This window comes from Physeter macrocephalus, chromosome 2 (assembly GCF_002837175.3).
Source record: "Physeter macrocephalus isolate SW-GA chromosome 2, ASM283717v5, whole genome shotgun sequence".
Taxonomy (NCBI): Eukaryota; Metazoa; Chordata; class Mammalia; order Artiodactyla; family Physeteridae; genus Physeter; species Physeter macrocephalus.
In genome coordinates, this window is record NC_041215.1 from 79,674,944 (window position 1) to 79,696,463 (window position 21,520).

Here is a 21,520-nt window from a genome sequence, read left to right on the forward strand (position 1 = left end):
CATAAAATTAGCAGGTATTCTTAAAAAATGAAGAATAACAACACATAATTAAGGCGGAGAGGAAAATGTCAAGAATCATAAGGTTTAGGGTGATCGGACAAAAGGAAGAAAAAATAGGTAGAAATAATTATAAATTAATTAGCCACTGTATCATAATAATTAATTCTGTTATATTTAACTACAAAATAACTGAATTATAGATTTGAAATGCATCAAATATTATAGTAATAGATGCATCTGACATGAAACTTATTTTTCCCCTAAGTATGAAGTATAGTTCATCTAACTTTCTGTGCTTTGCCAAAAGAATAAATGTCTTTCCAGTACTTTTATAGAAAATTGTCTACTAGTACATTATGGCTAATTCTTCCTATGAGTTTTCTAGATGGAAGAGCCTACCTCTCTTCTTTACAACTATTCCTACCTGATAGCTATTAACTGTGATGCATGTATATCCAAATTGTATCTATATTCACTCTTGTATTTTAAATAACTAGTTTAAATTGCAGTGAAATTGTACCCTATGTTTTGCATTCATTGTAGTGAACCCTGCCACTGCAGTCTCAGTACTTATTCAGTGCTTGCAAGTGGATTACTTATAGCTATCCTACTCAAGTGATCATGTAAATCCTTCTTACATTTTGAGAATTGTAGGTTTTGACTACAGAAAACATTTTCATAATACCTGTGTTACTGCAGTGTTATGGTTCTGACACTGTTTTCGTTAAAACTTGCCATTTACATGAATTTATATTTGAATCATTCTAAAATCTCACTAGGTGCAGAAGCTATGTGTGTGATAGGTGTGGATGGCTTTTGCTTTATTGTTTAGTTTTAATATTAAGGGTTGTTTTCAGGTGTATCCTTTTTTTTTCTTCCTGCATTTTTCCAAAACTAACAGAAAGATATTGCTCCTGTAACAAGTTATCTATACATTATTTTTCTTGAATTTGAAGTCATAGCTATATTATGGAGAAAGTGAAAATTTGCTATTAACATAAAACAGTTGGAAGTTTGCGTGATTAACTGAGGGTGGAACATTAGACTGTTTTATATGGAAATCAATTTTATTTTAATTTGAAATGTCACAAAAATCACAATTTGGGTGCAGACTTGATGTAAGCTTTTTTTCTTTTAATTATTCTCATATATCATGGGGATGGGGGAAATTCTTGCTCTTCATGCTTTCTTTGTCTTTGTGAGTTATTTCATTTTTTATTCCTTTGCTGTCATTGTAGTAGGGTTTGGGGAGAGGAAAAACATACCTGTGGTCAACCAACTATGTTAAATGAAAGTTATTTGTTTCTTTAGAACTAATTTTAATGAAGTAATTAAACATTTCCATACAAAGTATCTGAAAATATCTTATCCGCTGACAGGAACTATATGTTTTGTGTTATTTTTTTAAACTGTACTTGTTACAGTATGGGTCTACCACATTCATTACTGTTATTCAGAAATTGATACTACTTGAGAGTAAAAAGAGACTGATGTAGTTAATAAATGGGAGGCTTAAAATTGGAGTGGTTAAAAGCACAAAGCTGGACATTTGCCTCTGGTTAACAAGGAGTAGCTAGTACTAGACTAACCTCTCCCCAAGAATAACTAAAAGCTGGGAAAATAAAACCCACTGTTTGAAGGCATGGTGAACACCCAAAACAGTTAGGACATGAGGGGCCTAGATCCAGGAGATTGGGAAAAGACTATGTGCACTCTGAGAAGAGTCTGACCTTCTATGTCACAATTTTCCTTAAAGCAGTTGCTGACTTCTAAGCGGCGCATATGTAGGATGAGACTCTGTAGGATGAGTAGTTACCAAGAGCTTAAAAAGTTTGGAGATTTTGGCAGTCTCACAAGGCCTTAGGGACAAAAATTGGATTTGATGAACAACCAAGAAGAAGGGGCCTGGGAAATACCCCAGGCTTTCAGTTGAAACCCCAGAAAGGCTACACTTTAGGAATAAGAACAAACAGAATAGACCAGTCTCAGCTGGATCAATAGGTAATCTACCTATATTCCATCTGTTTGCCAGAAGAAAATTAACTCTGTGGAGGAAAATATCATGCAGTGCCTCTACAGATTTTAATCTATAGTGTCAATAAAAAATTATCAGACATGCCAAGAAATAGGACCAAATGATTGAAAATCAAGAGAAAGCAGACAGTAGAAACTGACCCACTGGTTATCCCCAAATTAGTTTTATCAGATATAGACTTTAAAATTAGTATGTTTTATATGTTCAAGAAAATTAGACAAAAAGATGGAGAATTTCATCAGAGAACTGAAATCTATAAAAGAGAACCAAATGGAAATAATAGAACTGTAAATTTATAATAACTGAAATTAAGAATTCAATAGATTAGTTTGACAACAGATTAGACATAGCAGAAGAAAAAAATTAGTGAACTGGAAAATCAGTAGAAAGTTCCCAGATTGAAACAGAGATAAGAGTTTGGAAAATATAGACAAGAGTGTGAGAGCCATATAGGACTCATTGAAAAGGTCTCATATATATGTAGTTGGAGTCCCAGCAGGAAAGGAGAGAGAGAATATGGAGGGGCAAAAGCAAGCTTTGAAGAGATACTGGCCAAGAATTTTTCCAAACTAATAAAAGTCATCAAGCCAGAGCTTCAAGAAGCTCTGCAAATCCCAAGAATAAATGAAACCACACCTGGGCACATCGTAGTGAGATTGCTGAAGGGGGAAAATAAAAAGAAAATCTTAAATGCAGTCAGAGAGAAAATATATATTATCTTCAAAGGAACAACTATAAGACTGACAGATAACTTTTCAAAAGAAGGGAAAGAATCTGGAAGACTATAAAATGACATCTGTAAAGTGATGGAGAAAGATACTGACTACCAATTTAGAATTCTATACCCACTGAAAATATCCTCCAAAAATAAAGTTGAAATAAAATTGAGAAAATTTGTCACTAGCCAATTGGCATTAAAAGGAATACTAAGGGTCATTCTTCAGGCAGGAAAAATGATCTGTGATAGAGGCAAAGTAAGCAGGAGTGAATGAAGAGCAACAGAAACAGTAAATACATGTGTGAAACTAAATGAATATTGTCTGTTTAAAATAATAATAATTTTATAACCAATGGCCATAGCTGCAGTGCTCAAATTCTGTTGTGCATTGAATTCATGTAGTACCAAGGCTGCGCTTCCCCAGACTGCTCCTGGCCAATGACTGGAAGCAGCAGGGAGACTAAGGCAGGCCCATTCCTGGGGTCATTGGACTCCTCTGATGGCCGACTCTGGGTCAAAGACTCCCTGAGGGCCTTGCAAAGCTTTCCTTAGGTGGCATGGCAGTCTAGGTCACTTTCACCCAACCTTTCTTCCCTCTCTAGTAAAGCCAGGTTTGGACTTCTGTCACAGTCCAGCTTCCTCTCCATTTTCTCTCTTAGGCATTTTCCCTCATAAAATCCTTGTACATTTAATCTCATGTTGTTGCACCTGCTTCTCAGAAGACCCAGATGAACACAGCAGAATTAATGTATGAGAATAGCACTAAAAACAGGAGGCAGTAATTGGAGTTAAAGTGTTACAAGGTCCTTGCGTTAACTAAGTGGTGAAGAACTAATTTAAGGCAGACTGTAGTAAGTCAAGAGAAACTAATAAAATAATAAAAGAATATATAAGTAATAACCTAACAGGGGAGAAATAGAATAATAAATACTTGTTAAATTCAAAAGAGGGCAAGAAAGGATAAAAAGGAAAAAAGAATAGCTGGCATAAATAGAAAAGTAATAATAAAATGGTTGATTCTGTCCCATGTGGAATTGCTCTTATATGGTTTCTAGCATTGATGTCATGCTTTTAGAATGGCCATTTCACTGTACCAGAAATGGTTATTTACATCTTATATTTATAGTTTTATTTTTTAAATTCCTCTACTTTTTTTTAGCAAATTGTATTTTATTTTTTATTTATATTTATTTATTTATTTATTTATTTATTTATTTTTGGCTGTGTTGGGTCTTTGTTTCTATGTGATGGCTTTCTCTAGTTGTGGTGAGTGGGGGCCACTCTTCATCGCGGTGCGCGGGCCTCTCACTGTCGCGGCCTCTCTTGTTGCGGAGCACAAGCTCCAGACGCGCAGGCTCAGTAGTGTGGCTCACAGGCCTAGTTGCTCTGTGGCATGTGGGACCCTCCCAGACCAGGGCTCGAACCTGTGTCCCCTGCATTGGCAGGCAGATTCTCAACCACTGTGCCACCAGGGAAGCCCTATAGTTTTATTTTTTAAATTTATAATTCTTCTGGAATTATTCTAAAATAAAACATGAATTCGGATTACAGGTTTTTCTTCTCACTTCTCAAATGATTACCCAGTGATCTCAACACCACATTTTAAATGAATTATCTTTTCTGTTGATTTGAAATACCAACCAACTTTATCAAGTATTAAATTCCTAAGTAAACCCAAGTGTAAATTAGATTACTGTATTTGTCCAGTTTCATTTAGCACAGTGTAAGTATACATAATAAGTGCTCCTCAATACTTGCTTTATTAGCCAAAGGACAATATGAATGAATTTACAGGTTTTTTTTTTAATGTGGTAGGACAAATACCTCCTCATTATTCTGCTTTTTCAGAATTTTCCTGACAATCCTTGACTGTTCATTTTTCAAGGTTAATTTTACAGTCATTTTTGCAGCTCCCCAAAGAATCTTTTTGAGGTTTGATTGGATTTAAATTAAAACTATAGATTATTTTAGTGGAGAATTCACATCTAATAATATTGCCTTCTTAGTCAAGAACAAGATGTGTTTGTCCGTTTATTGAATTTTTCTTTTCTGTTCTAAGTAGACTTTTATAATTTTGTTTGTCTAGGTTTTCCATATTGACATTTTTTGTTGTTGTTACAGAAATCTTTTATAAACACTTGCTCTGTGCTAGGCATGGGGCCACATAGTGGCAGACATGGTACAGTCTATGACCTTCTGGAACATAGTAACTGGTGGAGGGGAGGACACAAATAGTATTGTTCACAATTTGGTTGTTTCCCTTTTACCACTGTAAATCATGTGAACATCTTATTTATTAAGTTTGTCTGCATTTCAAAATTACTTCTTTAGAATAGATTCTATAAGTGAAGTTGGACCTACAAAATTTGCAGTCTCAACCTAAATGAGAAAACAGTGTCTCTAGTTCTCTTCTATAGAGCCTAAACAAATTGTTTCTTAATAAGAACTTCTTTTCAAAATTTCAGATTGTTTTAATTACTTTTTTGTATGTTGATCTTGTATTCTGTGACTTTGCTAAATGAATTTACTGGTTCTAGGAGGTTTGTTTTGGGGGTTTTTTTTTTGGATAGACTCCTTGGGATTTTTATGTATAGACTATCATGCCATCTGCAAATAGGGACAGTTTAGTTCTTCCTTTCCAATCTGTATGCTTTTTATTTCCTTTCCTTGCCTTATTGTGCTGGCTAGGACTTCAAGTGTTATACTGAATAAGAATGGTGAGAGCAGACATCCTTGCCTTGTTCCCAGTCTTAGGGGGAAAGCATTTAGTCATTTACCATTAAGTATAATATTAGCTGTAGCTTTTTGTAGATGTACTTTGTCAACTTTATCAAGTTAAGGTAGTTTTCCACTATTCCTTGTTTGCTGAGAGTTTTTATCATGAATAGATACTGAGGTTTGTCAGATGCATTTTCTGTGTCAGTTGATATGATTCTCTTTTTTCTTTAGCCTGTTGATATGATAGATTACATTGATTTTCTAATATTGAACAAGCCTTGTATCCTGGGAATAAACCCAGCTTGGTCATGGTATATAATTCTTTTTATATATTGTTGGGTTCTATTTGCTAATATTTTGTTGAGGGTTTTTGTATCTGTATTCATGAGAGATATTGGTCTGTGTTGGTTTGTTTGTACTGTCTTTGGTTTTGGTATAAGGGTAATATTTGCCTCATTAAATGAGTCAGGATGTGTTCCCTCCTTTTTTTATTTTCTGGAAGAGATTGTGTAGATTTGGAGTTAATTCTTCCTCAAATGTTTGATAGAATTCTCCAGTGAAACATCTGGGCCTGGAGATTTCTGGAAATTTTAAAGTCAATTTCTTTAAGAGATATAGGGCTAGTCAAATTATTTCAAATTGAGTGAGTTTTGGTAATATGTGCTTTTCAAATAATTGGTCCATTTCTTCTAAGTTGTTAATTTATGGGTATAGAGTTGTTCATAGTATTCCTTTATCATGCTTTTAATGTCTGCAGGGTCTGTCATGATACCCCTGTTTCATTTCTGATATTGGTAATTTTGTAATTTGTGTTTTCTCTTTTTCTGTCAGTCTAGCTAGAGGTTTGTCAATTATATTGATCTTTTCAAAGAACCACTTTTTGTTTCATTGACTTTTCTGTTTTCTGCTTTCAATTTCATTGATTTCTGCTTTTATCTGTATTATTTCTTCCTTCTGCTTTCCTTGAGCTTATTTTGCTCTTCTTTTTCTAGTTTGTTAAGGTGGAAGCTTAGATTACTGATTTCCACTTGACTTTTAAGTTTTTTTCTGGCTATTTAATATTTTTTTACTGGTAATGTGAATGGAATATTTTTCTATTATGTTTGTTAATTGGTTGGTTTTGATCTATAAGAAAGCTGTTGAGTGTTTTTACTTATTTAATTGGACACCTCATTGATAGTCTATTTTATTCGTAGTTTTAAAATCTATTCTCTTCGGTTTTTCAGGTAAGTAATTATATGTTAGTGATCCTATTTTAATTTTCTTGTAGAATTATACTTTGGGGAATATAAACTTTGTACAAACATGAAAAATTAGGAGGTCATATAAGAAAATTGGGGAGATGTAGGTACTTTAAAAAAATGACCTCATTTTAGGGCTTCCCTGGTGGGACAGTGGTTGCACGTCCGCCTGCCGATGCAGGGGAACCGGGTTCGCGCCCCGGTCTGGGAGGATCCCACATGCCGCGGAGCGGCTGGGCCCGTGAGCCATGACCGCTGAGCCTGTGCGTCCGGAGCCTGTGCTCCGCAACGGGAGAGGCCGCAACAGAGGGAGGCCCGCATACCACAAAAAAAAAAAAAAAAAAAATGACCTCATTTTAGTCATATATCAGCTGGTTAATGAAGCAAAGATTGCAGCAAGTTGTGATGGATGGTAGGAGCGATGTCCATTTTATCTGAATTTTCAGTCTGATGCCCCAAAGTTACAAGGGTTGCATAAGGAAGCAAAGGTAGTCTTAAACATAAAGATAATCACTGATGAACCATCTATTTATAAAATTAGTCCTCATTCAAACATCTTTCCCAGCTTAACACTATCCTTCCTCTTCTTTGCGTCAATATTTTTGTTGATGTCTCTTAATGATTATTAACACAATACAAATAAAATGCAAACTGAAAGTCTTACAAAAGATGCAAGATTTCCAGAAGCCCATGAAATTAACATTAGATAACTGATTAGGTCACATACAAAGCCATTGGCAAATTAAAAATGGACAGAGAGTTAGACCTATTGACAACTGAGAAAAACTGAGAGCAGTAACACAACAAAGTGCTTCAGAAGAAAATGATTTGAATATTAAATAATTAAGAATAGATAACTAATAATAACCTGCTGTATAGCACAGGGATCTCAACTCAATACTCTGTAATGGCTTACATGGGAAAAGAATCTTAAAAAAAAAAAAAAGTGGGTATTTGTATAACTGATTCACTTTGCTGTATACCTGAAACGAATACAACATTGTAAATCAACTATACTCCAAAAAAATTTTTAAAAAGGAAAAAAAATAAAATTATTATACAGTAAAAAAAAAAAAACAAGAGAGGGACTTGAGAAACTTGATGAAGTCGTCATATATTTTTGCAATCATTATCTGTATGATCATTTTGCAATAGTCAAAGTCGAATTCTCTTACCATTTTGTTGTAAAAATTACACTTGTTTCATTCTTTGTTCTAAGAATTAGCATATTAAAATTTTAACCTAAGTTTTGTTAACTATAAGCTTATATAAACTTATTTTTGTATTTTAATTTCATTTTAAAGACCCAGTCAGTCCTTTTCCTCCACTACTTACCATGAAGTTTTGATTCTTATTTTAAATATGTTGCTTTAAGTGGCTATTTTCTGGTACCAATTTTCTTCTGATAATGAGAATTTCTTGCATTTATTCAAAGAAAATGTTTCAGACCTGTTCTGAAACTCTTCAGGAGAAATCTTTTTAAAAAAAAATTATTTATTTATTTATTTATTTATTTAGGCTGCAGCAGGTCTTAGTTGTGGCATGCGGGATCTTTTGTTTTTAGTTGCGGCATGTGGACTCCTAGTTGTGGCATGCAGACTCTTAGTTGTGGCATGCATGTGGGATCTAGTTCCCCGACCAGGGATCGAAACTGGGCCCCCTACATTGGGAGCGTGGAGTCTTACCAGGGAAGTCCCAGGAGAAATCCTTTTTGAATTGTTAACTCTGGTTACCTCAATTGAAATTGGATCAGGGGACTTTCATTTCTTTATATTCACAGAGCTATATATCCATGTCTAAATCTATCAATATCTGTCTTTCTGTCTATCTGTGTCTATCTATCTATCCATTGCCTAGGACAGTGCCTGGCATTTAATAGGTGTTCAATAAATATTTGTTGAATGAATGAGAACTAAACAGAGAAAATCCCATTCTTGTCTTGAGAGAATTTGTAATCTAATGGCAGGTATGACCAATACAGACAAAAGATCAGGAATTTATAATCTGATGGCAGAGATAGGACCAAGATAAACAAAATATAGGACCAATACAGACAAAAGACAGATGGAGAGGAAAAGTTTATTTCAGTTAAGCTTAGTAGTAAGTTTTAATTTGAAGGAGTTCTAATGTGATTCAGGGAGAATTGAGTCATAAATTTTGGAGAAGAGATTGTTATCATGTGAGAAGAAGATATTTTGGCTACTTTTGGAGGACTGCATTGTGGAAGGGTAAGATTATTCATCTTGTCATGAGATAGATCCTAAATCACATCTTTGACTATGGATATATATAGAAAGAAACAGGGCTGTCTGAGGGCATGATTGGCTTTTAAAATTTTTTGGTGGAAATGCCTTCCAAATATGGGATTCTGAGGTTCTCTGTAACCATGGACATGTTGTGTTTGCTAAAGAGATAGATTTTCTTCTATTTTTCTAAAAAAAAACTCCTTAAAATATCAAACTTTACCTATGAAAGCAGAAAACAGAATATAATGCCATTTATTTTCATCACACATGATGGACATTTAAATTTTTAAAGTAGTCCAGTGGAACTATGTACATACAAATTCCGTTAGCCAATAATGTCTTTTGCCTCCTTCATTCCCACTCAGGTTACAATTCACACTTTCATACAAGAGTATTAATGTCAGACATAGAAATTATATTACAGGAAAAATAATTTGTTATTTTGTAAAGAACATCTTGTATAATATTGGAAACTAAGCACAATATTCTCTTTAATATTTGGTTCCCAGAATGGATAGACTCAGATAATAGTTATTGATTTCATTAGTTAATTGTTAACTACATACTTCTTAAAAAATTTTGGAAGGGCAGTGAGATTGAGTGTATTTTGCATTATTGATTTCTTCTTAGGAAATAACAGATTTAACCTGTTATAATGTTTTGAGATTTTGTATATTTTATATTAGAAAAAAATCTTCCTTGTGACAGTGCAGTGAGTCTAACAGTTATGATACAAGATTTGCTTATAGTCAATCTCACTTAATTTATACCTAGACCAGTGTCTCATATTATGTATTATCAATAGAGAAAGCAGTTCATAATTGCAGGATACCAACCTGCAAATGCATATGTATTTGATCGTCTTAAAATTCATTTCCCTAGGAAACATAACCTTTGAAACAATGATGGAAATTCTCCGAGATAAACCAAGTGGCATTAATATGGAGGGAGAATTCCTGACCACTGCAAGCATGGTTTCTATTTTACCTCAAGACTCCAACGTTCCTTGCATCCACTTTCTTACAGGGACTCCTGATCCTGAGAGGTAGGTAAAGTCACAAAATACTATAAACCAGGCAGGGGGTCAGGGGTAGGGTAGAGTCATTAGTTTGGTGATGATTTTGTCAGGCTAAATTTTTGTTGCACAAAAACCACAATAATTTTTGAATGCATTTTCTTTTTTAAAAAATAAATAATTAATTTTTGGCTGCGTTGGGTCTTCGTTGCTGCGCATGGGCTTTCTCTGGTTGCGGCGAGTGGGGGCTACTCTTCGTGGCAGTGCATGGGCTTCTCATTGCGGTGGCTTCTCTTGTTGTGGAACTCGGGCTCTAGGCTTCAGTAGTTGCAGCACATGGGCTCAGTAGTTACAGCTCGCGGGCTCTAGAACGCAGGCTCAGTAGTTGTGGCACACGGGATTAGTTGCTCCATGGCATGTGAGATCTTTCCGGACCAGGGCTCGAACACCTGTCCCCTGCATTGGCAGGTGGATTCTTAACCACTGCGCCACCAGGGAAGTCTCTTGAAGGCATTTTCTATTCAGATTTTAGTCTGCCATTTTCCTATGTGTATCATTGCCATAACTATTCTCATTCATATGGGATGAAAATGTTTATAGTTTCTGGTATGCAGTTATCCCTACTCCCTCTTTCCCTAACTATATTTAAAATTGTCAAGAATAAAAAGTAGATTGGTTTTCTAATGCAGATTTCAGTATTAAATATTAGATGATGAGTAAGAGTAAAAAGGTTAAATGATCTAGAAAGTACATACATGTAAAACAAAATATCAATAGTTCAAGTTATATCTTATTAAGTAGGATATATACAGACTACCTTGATTTAAATCATTGGTATCTCATAAAACTTAATGCACATTACATTTAGAAGTGATCTTATACTCACTATCTCTTAGTATTATAATCTTCCATATTATTAAAGATATCTTCCAGAAAATGGAATAAAACTTGTGAATCCCTTATTAATACTGCTGCTTATTTTCATCCCAAATCCTAATGCTCAATCTGTTACATTGAGGATTGTTCTTACCCTCCAACTGTGGAGTTTGCAGTAGAAAATGATGAGCTATAATTTTACTTGACACTGTTTATATGCCAGGCCCTTTGTTAGGTTCATGGAAATACAAGGCTAAATAAAGTATGATCCCTTGCCCCAAAAGGAGATCCCAGTGTACCAGGGAAGACAGGCATGGGTATAAGTAGTATGACAGGAACAAATTAGTATGTTATAAATTAGTAGAAATTAGAGGGAATCTTAGAAGATTTAGAATAATGCTGAGTATTTTTATATCCCCACATACCAAACTTAATACTTTTTCTTCTAGATCTGTTTTTAAACCTTTCATATTTGTACCAAATATTTCACAACTATTGGACACCAGTTCACCCACATTTGAAGATTCAGTTAAAAAGAAGCCACAGTTTAACATAAAGCCTGACAGAAGACACCCACTCTACCAAAAACATCAACAGGCCTTGGAAATACTAGATAATAAGGAGGTATGATTAGATTATATTCTCTGTTTTATCATTAAGAATAACTTAAAATATGATTCAATCCATATTTTGAACTTTGAAATTTCAGCTTTCTTTCCTTTATATAAAAATAGGTTTAAAAATAGTTTAGATGCTTAGACTATAATAGAGCTATATTATTCCTGAGCTTTGGTTAAAAAAATGGTTAAGAATGTATTGTGAATTTAGAGAAATTTAGTATATTAAACATAATAACAATAGCTAACATTTATTGAACACTTATTATACACCAAGCACCATGGTACTGTTACATGGGATATTTCATTTACTCTTCACAACCACTTTATCAGGTAGGTACTATTATTGTTTCCATTTTACTGATAAGAAATCTGAGACTTGGAGAGTTTAAGTAGCTTTCTTAGTGTATCTCACACCAAAAATTACAAAACCTCTCGAGGGGAATTAACCTGGTCTCTAAAATAATGTTCTTAATCATATACCCTCAGATTAATTTTAATTGAAAGTGACTTGGCACCCCATAGACTTAAAATAATAATTATTATAATGAGTTGAAGTTTTAAAAAAGCTAAATGCTTATTATTTTAAAATATAAGCATAATAAAAGATTAAACACATCACCCACAATCTCATCTCCAGAAATAAGTAGATATATATTTTGGGGGGACATATAGATTGATGGGTAGACAAATAATTTTATAATGTTCATACCTCTTCAGCCTTCCTGCCTTCTTCCGTCTCTGCCCCAGAGATTAAAAAAATAGATGAGAAGGAAATGGAAGGGCTATCTAAAGGCTTTTCTCAGAACTCTCAACTGATTCCTTGCAATGAAGGAAGAGATTGGTCATCTTATACCTTTTCTCACCTACTTCTACCAGCTTCGCTTCTGATTTTTATTGCCTATAATAACTTTTACTTTGTGAAGGTATATACATTTACATTCTTTCTGCATTAAATGAATTAGATGAATTTTCCTCCCCCGCAATTATTTACTTATTTCCTTTTTCTGTAGTATGTTTACATAGTTGCCATGCTTTTCTCTCCCCCACCCCCCCGGCCCACCCCCGTGCTTATGCTTAAAGCAGAGAGCTCTGTACAGATCCTCTATTTGCTATAGATTCTTGACACTACTGCTTTTTTCTGAGACCAGTTTGTTTTACTTCTGACCTACAGTGTAAACACCTTTTTGTAGCCTAGTGGCATGGAGTGAGAGGCAAGTGTTTTGTTCTAGGAGCCTATTAAGTGCACTGGCTAGGGCCCAGTGCACCGGGCCAGAAGTGTCATTCCCTCCATGGGCTTGGCCCATCCTCCAGACCCAGCACAGTGCTGTGAAAAATGATGAGCCCCTGGTTCTTCTTGCCTTTGCTCAAGTTCTTCAGTGATATGTTTCATGAATGTCTGCTCTGGAGGGGTTTTCCCTCCTTCCTGAGCAGCCTCTGCACTACTCCCATTGCTCATGAAAGTTCTCAAGAGTTGTTAGCTCCCTTTTCCCCTTAAATACTGCTTCTGGGAGGTGGGTTTTGTAGACTTATTACTAAATGCCCGTTAAACTAAATTAAATTGCTGATTGACATTTTTCTAAGTAATAATGAAATAAAATTTAAAAGCAGTTACTATTTGGGGCTCTATTTAATAGGTATTAAATGTTGATTGACAACATGAAGTAGTGGAAAGATAATGGGATTTGAGGGAAGAAGTGTCAAAGAGCTGGGTTCTAGTCCTGGCTCTGTAAAAAACTACTTTTGTGTTTTAAGGAGAGTCAGTCCTACTGGTAGTTTAGTTAACATTTCTTGATTACTAATGAGGTTGAAAATTTCATATGTTTATTGGCCTTTGTATTTCCTCTTAAATGACTTGCCTATTGTTTTCCTTAGTCTGTTTTTCAATTGATTCTTGGTTGTTTTTGTCTTTTGCCTCAAAGAGGCAAAAATATGTCAATAACTTTGTTGTGTAGCAAATTTTTAATCTCAGTTTGTTTAACTTTTTTGTCAGACAAAAGTTTAAAATTTAATCAGTTGCATTTGTTAGTCTTTTCCTTTAAGGCATCTTGATTTCATGCTTCAAAAGGGCTGCCTCACCTCAAAATAAATATAACTTCTGTATTTTCTTTCAAATACGTATATGCATATTTGAAAAAAAAATTTAGTTCTTTATCTGGAATTTATTTTTATGGGTGTTATGAAGTAGGGTTCTAACTTCGTTTTCCAAAGAGATGACCAATTATTCTAATACCATTTATCGATAAAATACATTTTTTGCACTGATACGAAGTGCAGTGTTTCTTCAGAAAAAATTGCATACAATTTCATACTGAAGTATAGGTCAAAGTTAAGAATCCTTGTTTTGTGGAGTTCTGCCCCATTATGGTTCAAATTTTAAAAATTACACTCACTTTCTAGTAACTCTCTTCTTATATACTTTTTCTGTCAGTACCTACCCTCTAACTGATGATGGTAATTCATTAATAACTTAAAAATTGCTCCTTTCTATAAGAATCATGACCTTTTTTCCCCCTTGTTGATACAAGGAGGAATCATAGAGAAAATGACTTTTCTTTTAGTTGCTCTTTCCCTTGAACGTCACTGTTCTATTTCCTTTGTTTTATCTGATAATGCTGGTTTTAAATGTAGAAGATCCAAATTCATAAAAATATTTCAGCCTCAGTTTTCAGCAACCTTCCCCATCCACAATTAATATCAAATTTTCAGTTGACCTGTTATTTGTTTTTTAAGTTTCTTGCTTATAGATTAATACTACATAATTGTTATTGTATTTTCTACTAAAAATAACTAATAGTTTGTGGTTAATAGATTAACTGAATCTAGAACAATGATTTTTCCCAAAGAATTTCATTCTTTCTTTATCTAAAGAATGAAGGGGAACCGAACCAGAAGTTGAAACCAGATGAACAAACCTTGTCTGTAGAGGTGGTTTGGAATTTTGTTAGACTCGTGTGTGTGCATGTGCGCTCATGCACACACGTGTGTCTGTGTATTTATTTATTTTTATTTTTTAATTGTTCAGGAAAAAGCCAAAACAATGTTGGACAACATGAGCAAACTGGAGAAGGAACTATTCAAAGAGATGGAATCAATCCTTCAAAACAAGCATCTTGATGTGGATAAAATTGTTAATCTTTTTCCTCAGTGTACAAAAGATGAAATTAGAATTTATAAGCCAAATATTAGTTCTTAGTGATCACATAAATGGTCAGCAATCTTCCTCAAAATTAGAATCTGTTACCTTGGTAAATAATATAAATTAAGTTTGAGCAGATCTGATTATTCTTTAATAGCATTCAGGTGATAGCTTGGCTATTAAAACTACATGTAGCATTGATGAAATATTGAGAAAGAAAATAACATTGGAATTGGACACATATATCATGGATAGCCAGGTATCACTTTAGGTACTGACTTGTATTTTTTTTTCTAGCCACAATACATTTTTAAAAGTCACAGTAATTAAATATCCAATTCTGCATAAAGCATGAAACATTAAAATAATGTATACATTTATTATAATTATATATTGTCCTCAAATAATTTTCTCAGTTACAACAAGAAAGCAGATTTTTCTTTAGTAATGGAAAATATTGTCTCAACTAATAAGTTTTTCGTGCTTTAGGCAAGTATTAGCCAGCTCTAGCAAAATTTGCTAGATTTACATGTTGTCTTATTCCAGTCTTTTAATTTTGCAAATGTTTTATTAAACTCAAACATGCTCTTTGTCAAGACTTAGCTGACCAGTGAGCTTTTAGCTCTAATTATCTAGCATTTTTTCACCCATACCCCTTAACAGACTTTTATGTTAATATTTTTAGAAGAGCTTTCCTGGGAGATTAGGAAATGGAATAAGCCAAGACCTTAGGAGATATTATTTTGGTGTCTCAAATCTCTCTCATCTTTTACTTCTGTTCATTCAGTGAAAACAGGAGCAGGAATGAGACAGTGGTGATGAAATAGAAATATTAGCATATTATGAACATTAAGAACGTTATAATGTATAATGTATTATGAACATTATATATGAATAATAATACCTGTCCAAAGATTATAAAACTCTGTTAAAGTTACACAGGGATTGCCAAGTAAGACTCAAAGTTGGAAATATAAACAAAAGAAAAATCCAACTCAAAATAACACTGTTTTTATTGGTTTCTAGAAATTTCCATTGTAGGTGTTTGATTGTACTATCATATTTATTGGTCACTATCACTGCAATTAGGATTATTACTAAAATAGTGGATCATTATATTTAAAGAGTCCTCAGAAATTATTTTTTAAATTCTCTCATAAAAACCATAATCTGCCTGATGGCTCTTGTCTAATGCAGGGCTGCCATTACAAAAGAAAACTGTATCAAATGCTCAGTTAATTCTGGTTTGCCTTACATATAATTCAGTGATAGGTTCTTCCTAAATCATGAAGCCCCTTGGGCAACCCCCAAACGCCCCCCCACTTTTTAATATGTGAGGAAACTAAGGGTAAGCAGTTCATTGATTTATTTAGGCACAGAAACGTGCCTCTCTCTAGGGCCCGTGTGTTTTCACTTTCTCCTTTGACACCATGCTAGACCAAACTAGTACCGGGCTCTCACCTGGACCACTGCAGTTAAGTTCTTCTGCACCCATTTTTGCTCTTTATCTTCATCCACATGGGTCACTGCAGCCAGAGTGATCTATTAAAATTTTAAATATGTTCATGAATTTCCCTCCTAAAACTTTTTTTAAAAAATAGACTTAATTTTAGAGCAGTTTTAGGCTTAAAGCAAAATTGAGCAGAAAGTACAGAGTTCCCACGTACCCCTGTTCCTCTGTCCTCCCCTCCACCATCAACATCCCACACCAGAGTGGTACATTTGTTATAACTAATGAACCTACACTGACACATCATTATCACCCAAAATCCAGAGTCTACATTAGGTTTCACTCATTGTACATTCTATGGGTTTGGATAAATGTATAATGATGTGTATCTACAATTATAGTATCATACAGAACAGTTTTACTGCTCTAAATGTCCTTTGTGCTCCACCTATTCATCCCTCCCTTCCCCTAACCCCTGGCAATCATCTTTTTACTGTCTCCACAGTTTTGGCTTTTCCAGAATACTGTATAGGTGGAATCATACAGTATGTAGGCTCCTTTTCAGATTGGCTCTTTAACTTAGTAATATGCATTTAAGTTTCCTCTATGTCTTTTCATGGCTTGATAACTCATTTCTTTTTAGTGATGAATAATATTCCACTGTCTGGATACCCTGGTTGCTGATATCTACTACTGAAGGACGTCTGGTTGCTTCTGTGCTTTGGCAATTATGAATAAAGCTGCTATAAATATCCATGTGCAGGTTTTTGTGTAGACATGGTTTCAACTCATTTGGGTAAATACCCAGGAACATGAGTGTTGGATGGTGTGGTAAGAGTATGTTTAGTTTTATAAGAAGCTGCCAAACTGTCTTCTAAAGTGACTACCATACCATTTTGCTTTCCTACCAGCAGTCAATGAGAGTTCCTATTGTTCCACATCCTCGCCAACATTTGTTGTCAGTGTTCTGGATTTGGGCCATTCTAATAGGTATGTAGTAGTATCTCATTGTTTTAATTTGCATTTCCCTAATGACATATGATGCAAAGCACCTCTTAATATGCTTATTTGCCATCTATATTATCTTCTTTGGTGAGGAATCTGTTCAGATCTTTTGCTCATTAAAAAAAAATCAAGTTGTTAATTTTCCTATTGTGTCTAAAACACAGTAGGAAAGTCCCAATCCTTAACAACTATCAACAAGATCCTGCCAGTCTGCCCCATCTATATCTTATTATGCTTTGTTTTTTTAAAGTTTCTATTCTGCTCTTTCAATCCCTTGAATGTGCCGAGTTCCTTCATCATGACTGTACCCTCTGCTTGCACCATTCATTTCATGTGCTTTTTATATAAGTAGTTCTTTCCATCCTTTAGAGTTTTGCTGAAACATAACTTCCTCAGGGAAGTTTTCCCCACTCAAGATCAAGCCTCTTGATACATACTCTGAGAGCCACATGTGATCCTGATCACAAGTGTAATTAAATGTTTAACATCTGTCTCTCACAGCAGAAGAAGCTTTATGAGGATAAGAACCATACTTTTTCCCACTGTTGTGTGCTTAATGTTCAACATTATGTCTGGCACAAGCTAGATGCTCAATAAACATTTAAATTAACATTCAAGGACTGATGGAGAGAATTTACACAGTCCACTTCTCAGCTTGTAAAGTTGAGAACATTAGCTAGAAAATCTATCTGTACAACTTGATAGCCTTTTATAAGGCTGAGGTCAACCTGTTCCCTTTTTCCATATTCAAAATAGGAATAATAACTCCCCAGATAAAGATAAGGATTATTATATTTATAAAACAGCCAATTAATTTATAAAACATTTTGGGAGACTTTCACCCTATAAATGGTATTGGGTATTGGGCTTTGGTACTTCAGCGAGTAATTAATACCTTGTGGTATATTTTAGAAAATTTAAGGTTTTCTTAAATTTCATGTGTTTCTTAAGAGTAAAAAATATAGTAGCTGGGGGGACCTTCAAGATGGCGGAGGAGTAAGATGTGGAGATCACCTTCCTCCCCACAGATACAGCAGAAATACATCTACATGTGGAACAACTTCTACAGAACACCTACTGAACGCTGGCAGAAGACCTCAGACTTCCCAAAAGGCAAGAAACTACCCACGTACCTGGGTAGGGCAAAAGAAAAAAGAAAAAACAGAGACAAAAGAATGGGGACGGGACCTGCACCTCTGGGAGGGAGCTGTGAAGGAGGAAAAGTTTCCATGCACTGGGAAGCCCCTTCACTGGTGGAGACGGGGGGTGGGGGGGGAGCTTCGGAGCCACGGAGGAGAGTGCAGCTACAGGGGTGCAGAGGGCAAAGCGGAGAGATTTCCGCACGAGGATTGGTGCCGACCAGCACTCATGAGCCTGAGAGGCTTGTCTGCTCACCCGCTGGGGCGGGTGGGGGCTGGGAGCTGATGCTACAGCTTTGGAGGTCGGATCCCAGGGAGAGGACTGGGGCTGGCTCCGTGAACACAGCCTGAAGGGGGCTAGTGCACCACAGCTAGCCGGGAGGGAGACTGGGAAAAAGTCTGGAACTGCCTAAGAGGCAAGAGACCATTGTTTCGGGGTGCGCAAGGAAAGGGGATTCAGAGCACCACCTAAACGAGCTCCAGAGACGGGCGTGAGCCATGGCTATCAGCGTGGACATCAGAGATGGACCTGAAACGCTAAGGTTGCTGCTGCAGCTACCAAGAAGCCTGTGCAAGCACAGGTCACTATCCACACCTCCCCTCCTGGGAGCCTGTGCAGCCTGCCACTGCCAGGGTCCCGTGATCCAGGGACAACTTCCCCGGGAGATAAGTGTGCCTCAGGCTGTTGCAACGTCATGCCAGCCTCTGCCGCTGCAGGCTCGCCCCGCATTCCATACCCCTCCCTCCCCCTGGCCTGAGTAAACCAGAGCCCCCTAATCAGCTGCTACTTTAACCTTGTCCTGTCTGGGTGGGAACAGACGCCCTCAGGCGACCTACATGCAGAGGTGGGGCCAAATCCAAGGCTGAACCCCGGGAGCTGTCCTAACAAAGAAGAGAAAGGGAAATCTCTCCCAGCAGCCTCAGGAGCAGCGCATTAAATTTCCACAATCAACATGATGTACGCTGCATCTGTGGAATACCTGAATAGACAACGAATCATCCCAAAATTGAGGAGATGGACTTTGGGAGCAACTGAAGACTTGGGGTTTGCTTTCTGCATCTAATTTATTTCTGGTTTTATGTTTATCTTAGTTTAGTATTTAGACCTTATTATCATTGGTAGATTTATTGATTTGGTTACCCTCTTCCTTTTTAAAAAAAATATATATTTTTCCTTTTTCTCTTTTTGTGAGTGTGTATGTGTATGCTTTTTTGTGTGATTTTGTCTGTATACCTTTGCTTTTACCATTTGTGCTAGAGTTCTGTCCTTTTTTTTTTTTTCTGGTATAGCTTTTAGCACTTTTTATCATTGGTGCATTTGTTTTTAGGTTTGGTTGCTCTCTTCTTTCTTTTTTTTTTATTACTTTTTAATTTTAATATTTTTTTATTTTTTATTTTAATAACTTGATTTTTATTTTACTTTTTTCCTTCTCTCTCTCTCTCTCTCTCTCTCTCTCTCTCTCTCTCTCTTTCTTTTTTCTCCCTTTTCTTCTGAGCCATGTGGCTGACAGGGTTTTGGTGTTCCAGCCAGGTGTCAGGCCTGAGCCTCTGAGTTGGGAGAGAGACCTCCTGGCTCCAAGTAATATCAAACGGCGAAAGCTCCCCCAGAGATCTCCATCTCAACACAAAGATCCAGCTCCACTCAACGACCAGCCAAACAACTAGCAAGACAGGAACACAACGCCACCCATTAGCGGAGAGGCTGCCTAAAATCATAATAAGGTCACAGATACCCCCAAACACACCACCGGATGTGGTCCTCCCCACCAGAAAGACAAGTCCAGCCTCATCCACCAGAACACAGGCACCAGTCCCCTCCACCAGAGAGCCTACACAACCCACTGAACCAACCTTACCCACTGGGGGAAGACACCAAAAACAATGGGAACTATGAACCTGCAGCCTGTGAAAAGGAGACCCCAAACACAGTAAGTTAAGCAAAATGAGAAGACAACAGTACACAGCAGGTGAAGGAGGAAGGTAAAAACCCACCAGACCAAACAAATGAAGAGGAAATAGGCAGTCTATCTGAAAAAGAATTCAGAGTAATGATAGTAAAGATGATCCAAAATCTTGGAAATAGAATGGAGAAAATATAAGAAACGTTTAACAAGGACCTAGAAGAATTAAGAGCAAACAAACAATGATGAACAACACAATAAATGAAATTAAAAATTCTCTAGAAGGAATCAGCAGAATAACAGGCAGAATAACGGATAAGTGACCTACAAGATAAAATAGTGGAAATAACTCCCACAGAGCAGAATAAAGAAAAAAGAATGAAAAGAATTGAGGACAGTCTCAGAGACCTCTGGGACAACATTAAATGCACCAACGTCCAAATTATAGGGGTCCCAGAAAAAGAAGAGAAAAAGAAAGGGACTGAAAATATTTGAGGAGATTATAGTTGAAAACTTCCCTAATATGGGAAAGGAAATAGTCAACTCCAGGAAGTGCAGAGAGTCCCACACAGGATAAATCCAAGGAGAAGCATGCCAAGACACATATTAATCAAACTATCAAAAATTAAATACAAAGAAAAAATATTAAAAGCAGCAAGGGAAGAGCAACAAATAACATACAAGGGACTCCCCATAAGGTTAACAGCTGATGTTTCAGCAGACACTCTGCAAGCCAGAAGAGAGTGGCAGGACATATTGAAAGTGATGAAAGGGAAAAACCTACAACCAAGATTACTCTGCCCAGCAAGAATGTCATTCAAATTTGACGGAGAAATTAAAACCTTTACAGACAAGCAAAAGCTAAGAGAATTCAGCACCACCAACCAGCTTTACAACAAATGCTAAAGGAACTTCTCTAGGCAGGAAACACAAGAGAAGGAAAAGACCTACAATAACAAAACCAAAACAATTAAGAAAATGGTAATAGGCACATACATATCAATAATTACCTTAAATGTAAATGGATTAAATGCTCCAACCAAAAGCATAGACTGGCTGAATGGTTACAAAAACAAGACCCGTATATATGCTGTCTACAAGAGACCCACTTCAGACCTAGGGACACATACACACTGAAAGTGAGGGGATGGAAAAAGATACTCCATGCAAATGGAAATCAAAAGAAAGCTGGAGTAGCAATTCTCGTATCAGACAAAGTAGACATTAAAATAAAGACTATTAAAAGAGACAAAGAAGGACATTACATAATGATCAAAGGATGAATCCAAGAAGATATAACAATTGTAAATATTTATGCACCCAACATAGGAGCACCTCAGTACCTAAGGCAAATGCTAACAGCCATAAAAGGGGAAATCGACAGTAACACAATCATAGTAGGGGACTTTAACAACCCACT

At 36.0% G+C, this 21,520-nt stretch overlaps 1 protein-coding gene across 8 annotated transcripts in view; it reads left to right on the forward strand.

Moving 5' to 3' along the window:
• The window catches only part of SCRN3 (secernin 3), a 58,177-nt gene that overhangs the window by 19,913 nt on the left and 16,744 nt on the right, over positions 1 to 21,520 (forward strand). Inside the window, exons 6-9 of one of the 8 annotated variants that reach the window (XM_055088645.1) lie at positions 9,841 to 10,003; positions 11,299 to 11,473; positions 16,967 to 17,045; positions 18,089 to 18,173. In XM_055088645.1, coding sequence (XP_054944620.1) covers positions 9,841 to 10,003; positions 11,299 to 11,473; positions 16,967 to 17,045; positions 18,089 to 18,141 — 470 coding nt within the window. In that variant the 3' untranslated portion in view covers positions 18,142 to 18,173. Of the gene's footprint in view, positions 1 to 9,840; positions 10,004 to 11,298; positions 11,474 to 14,491; positions 16,827 to 16,966; positions 17,046 to 18,088; positions 19,385 to 19,695; positions 21,499 to 21,520 lie in introns of those variants that run through there. The other 7 variants (XM_055088638.1, XM_055088650.1, XM_055088649.1 and 4 more) reach the window with 7 other exon arrangements.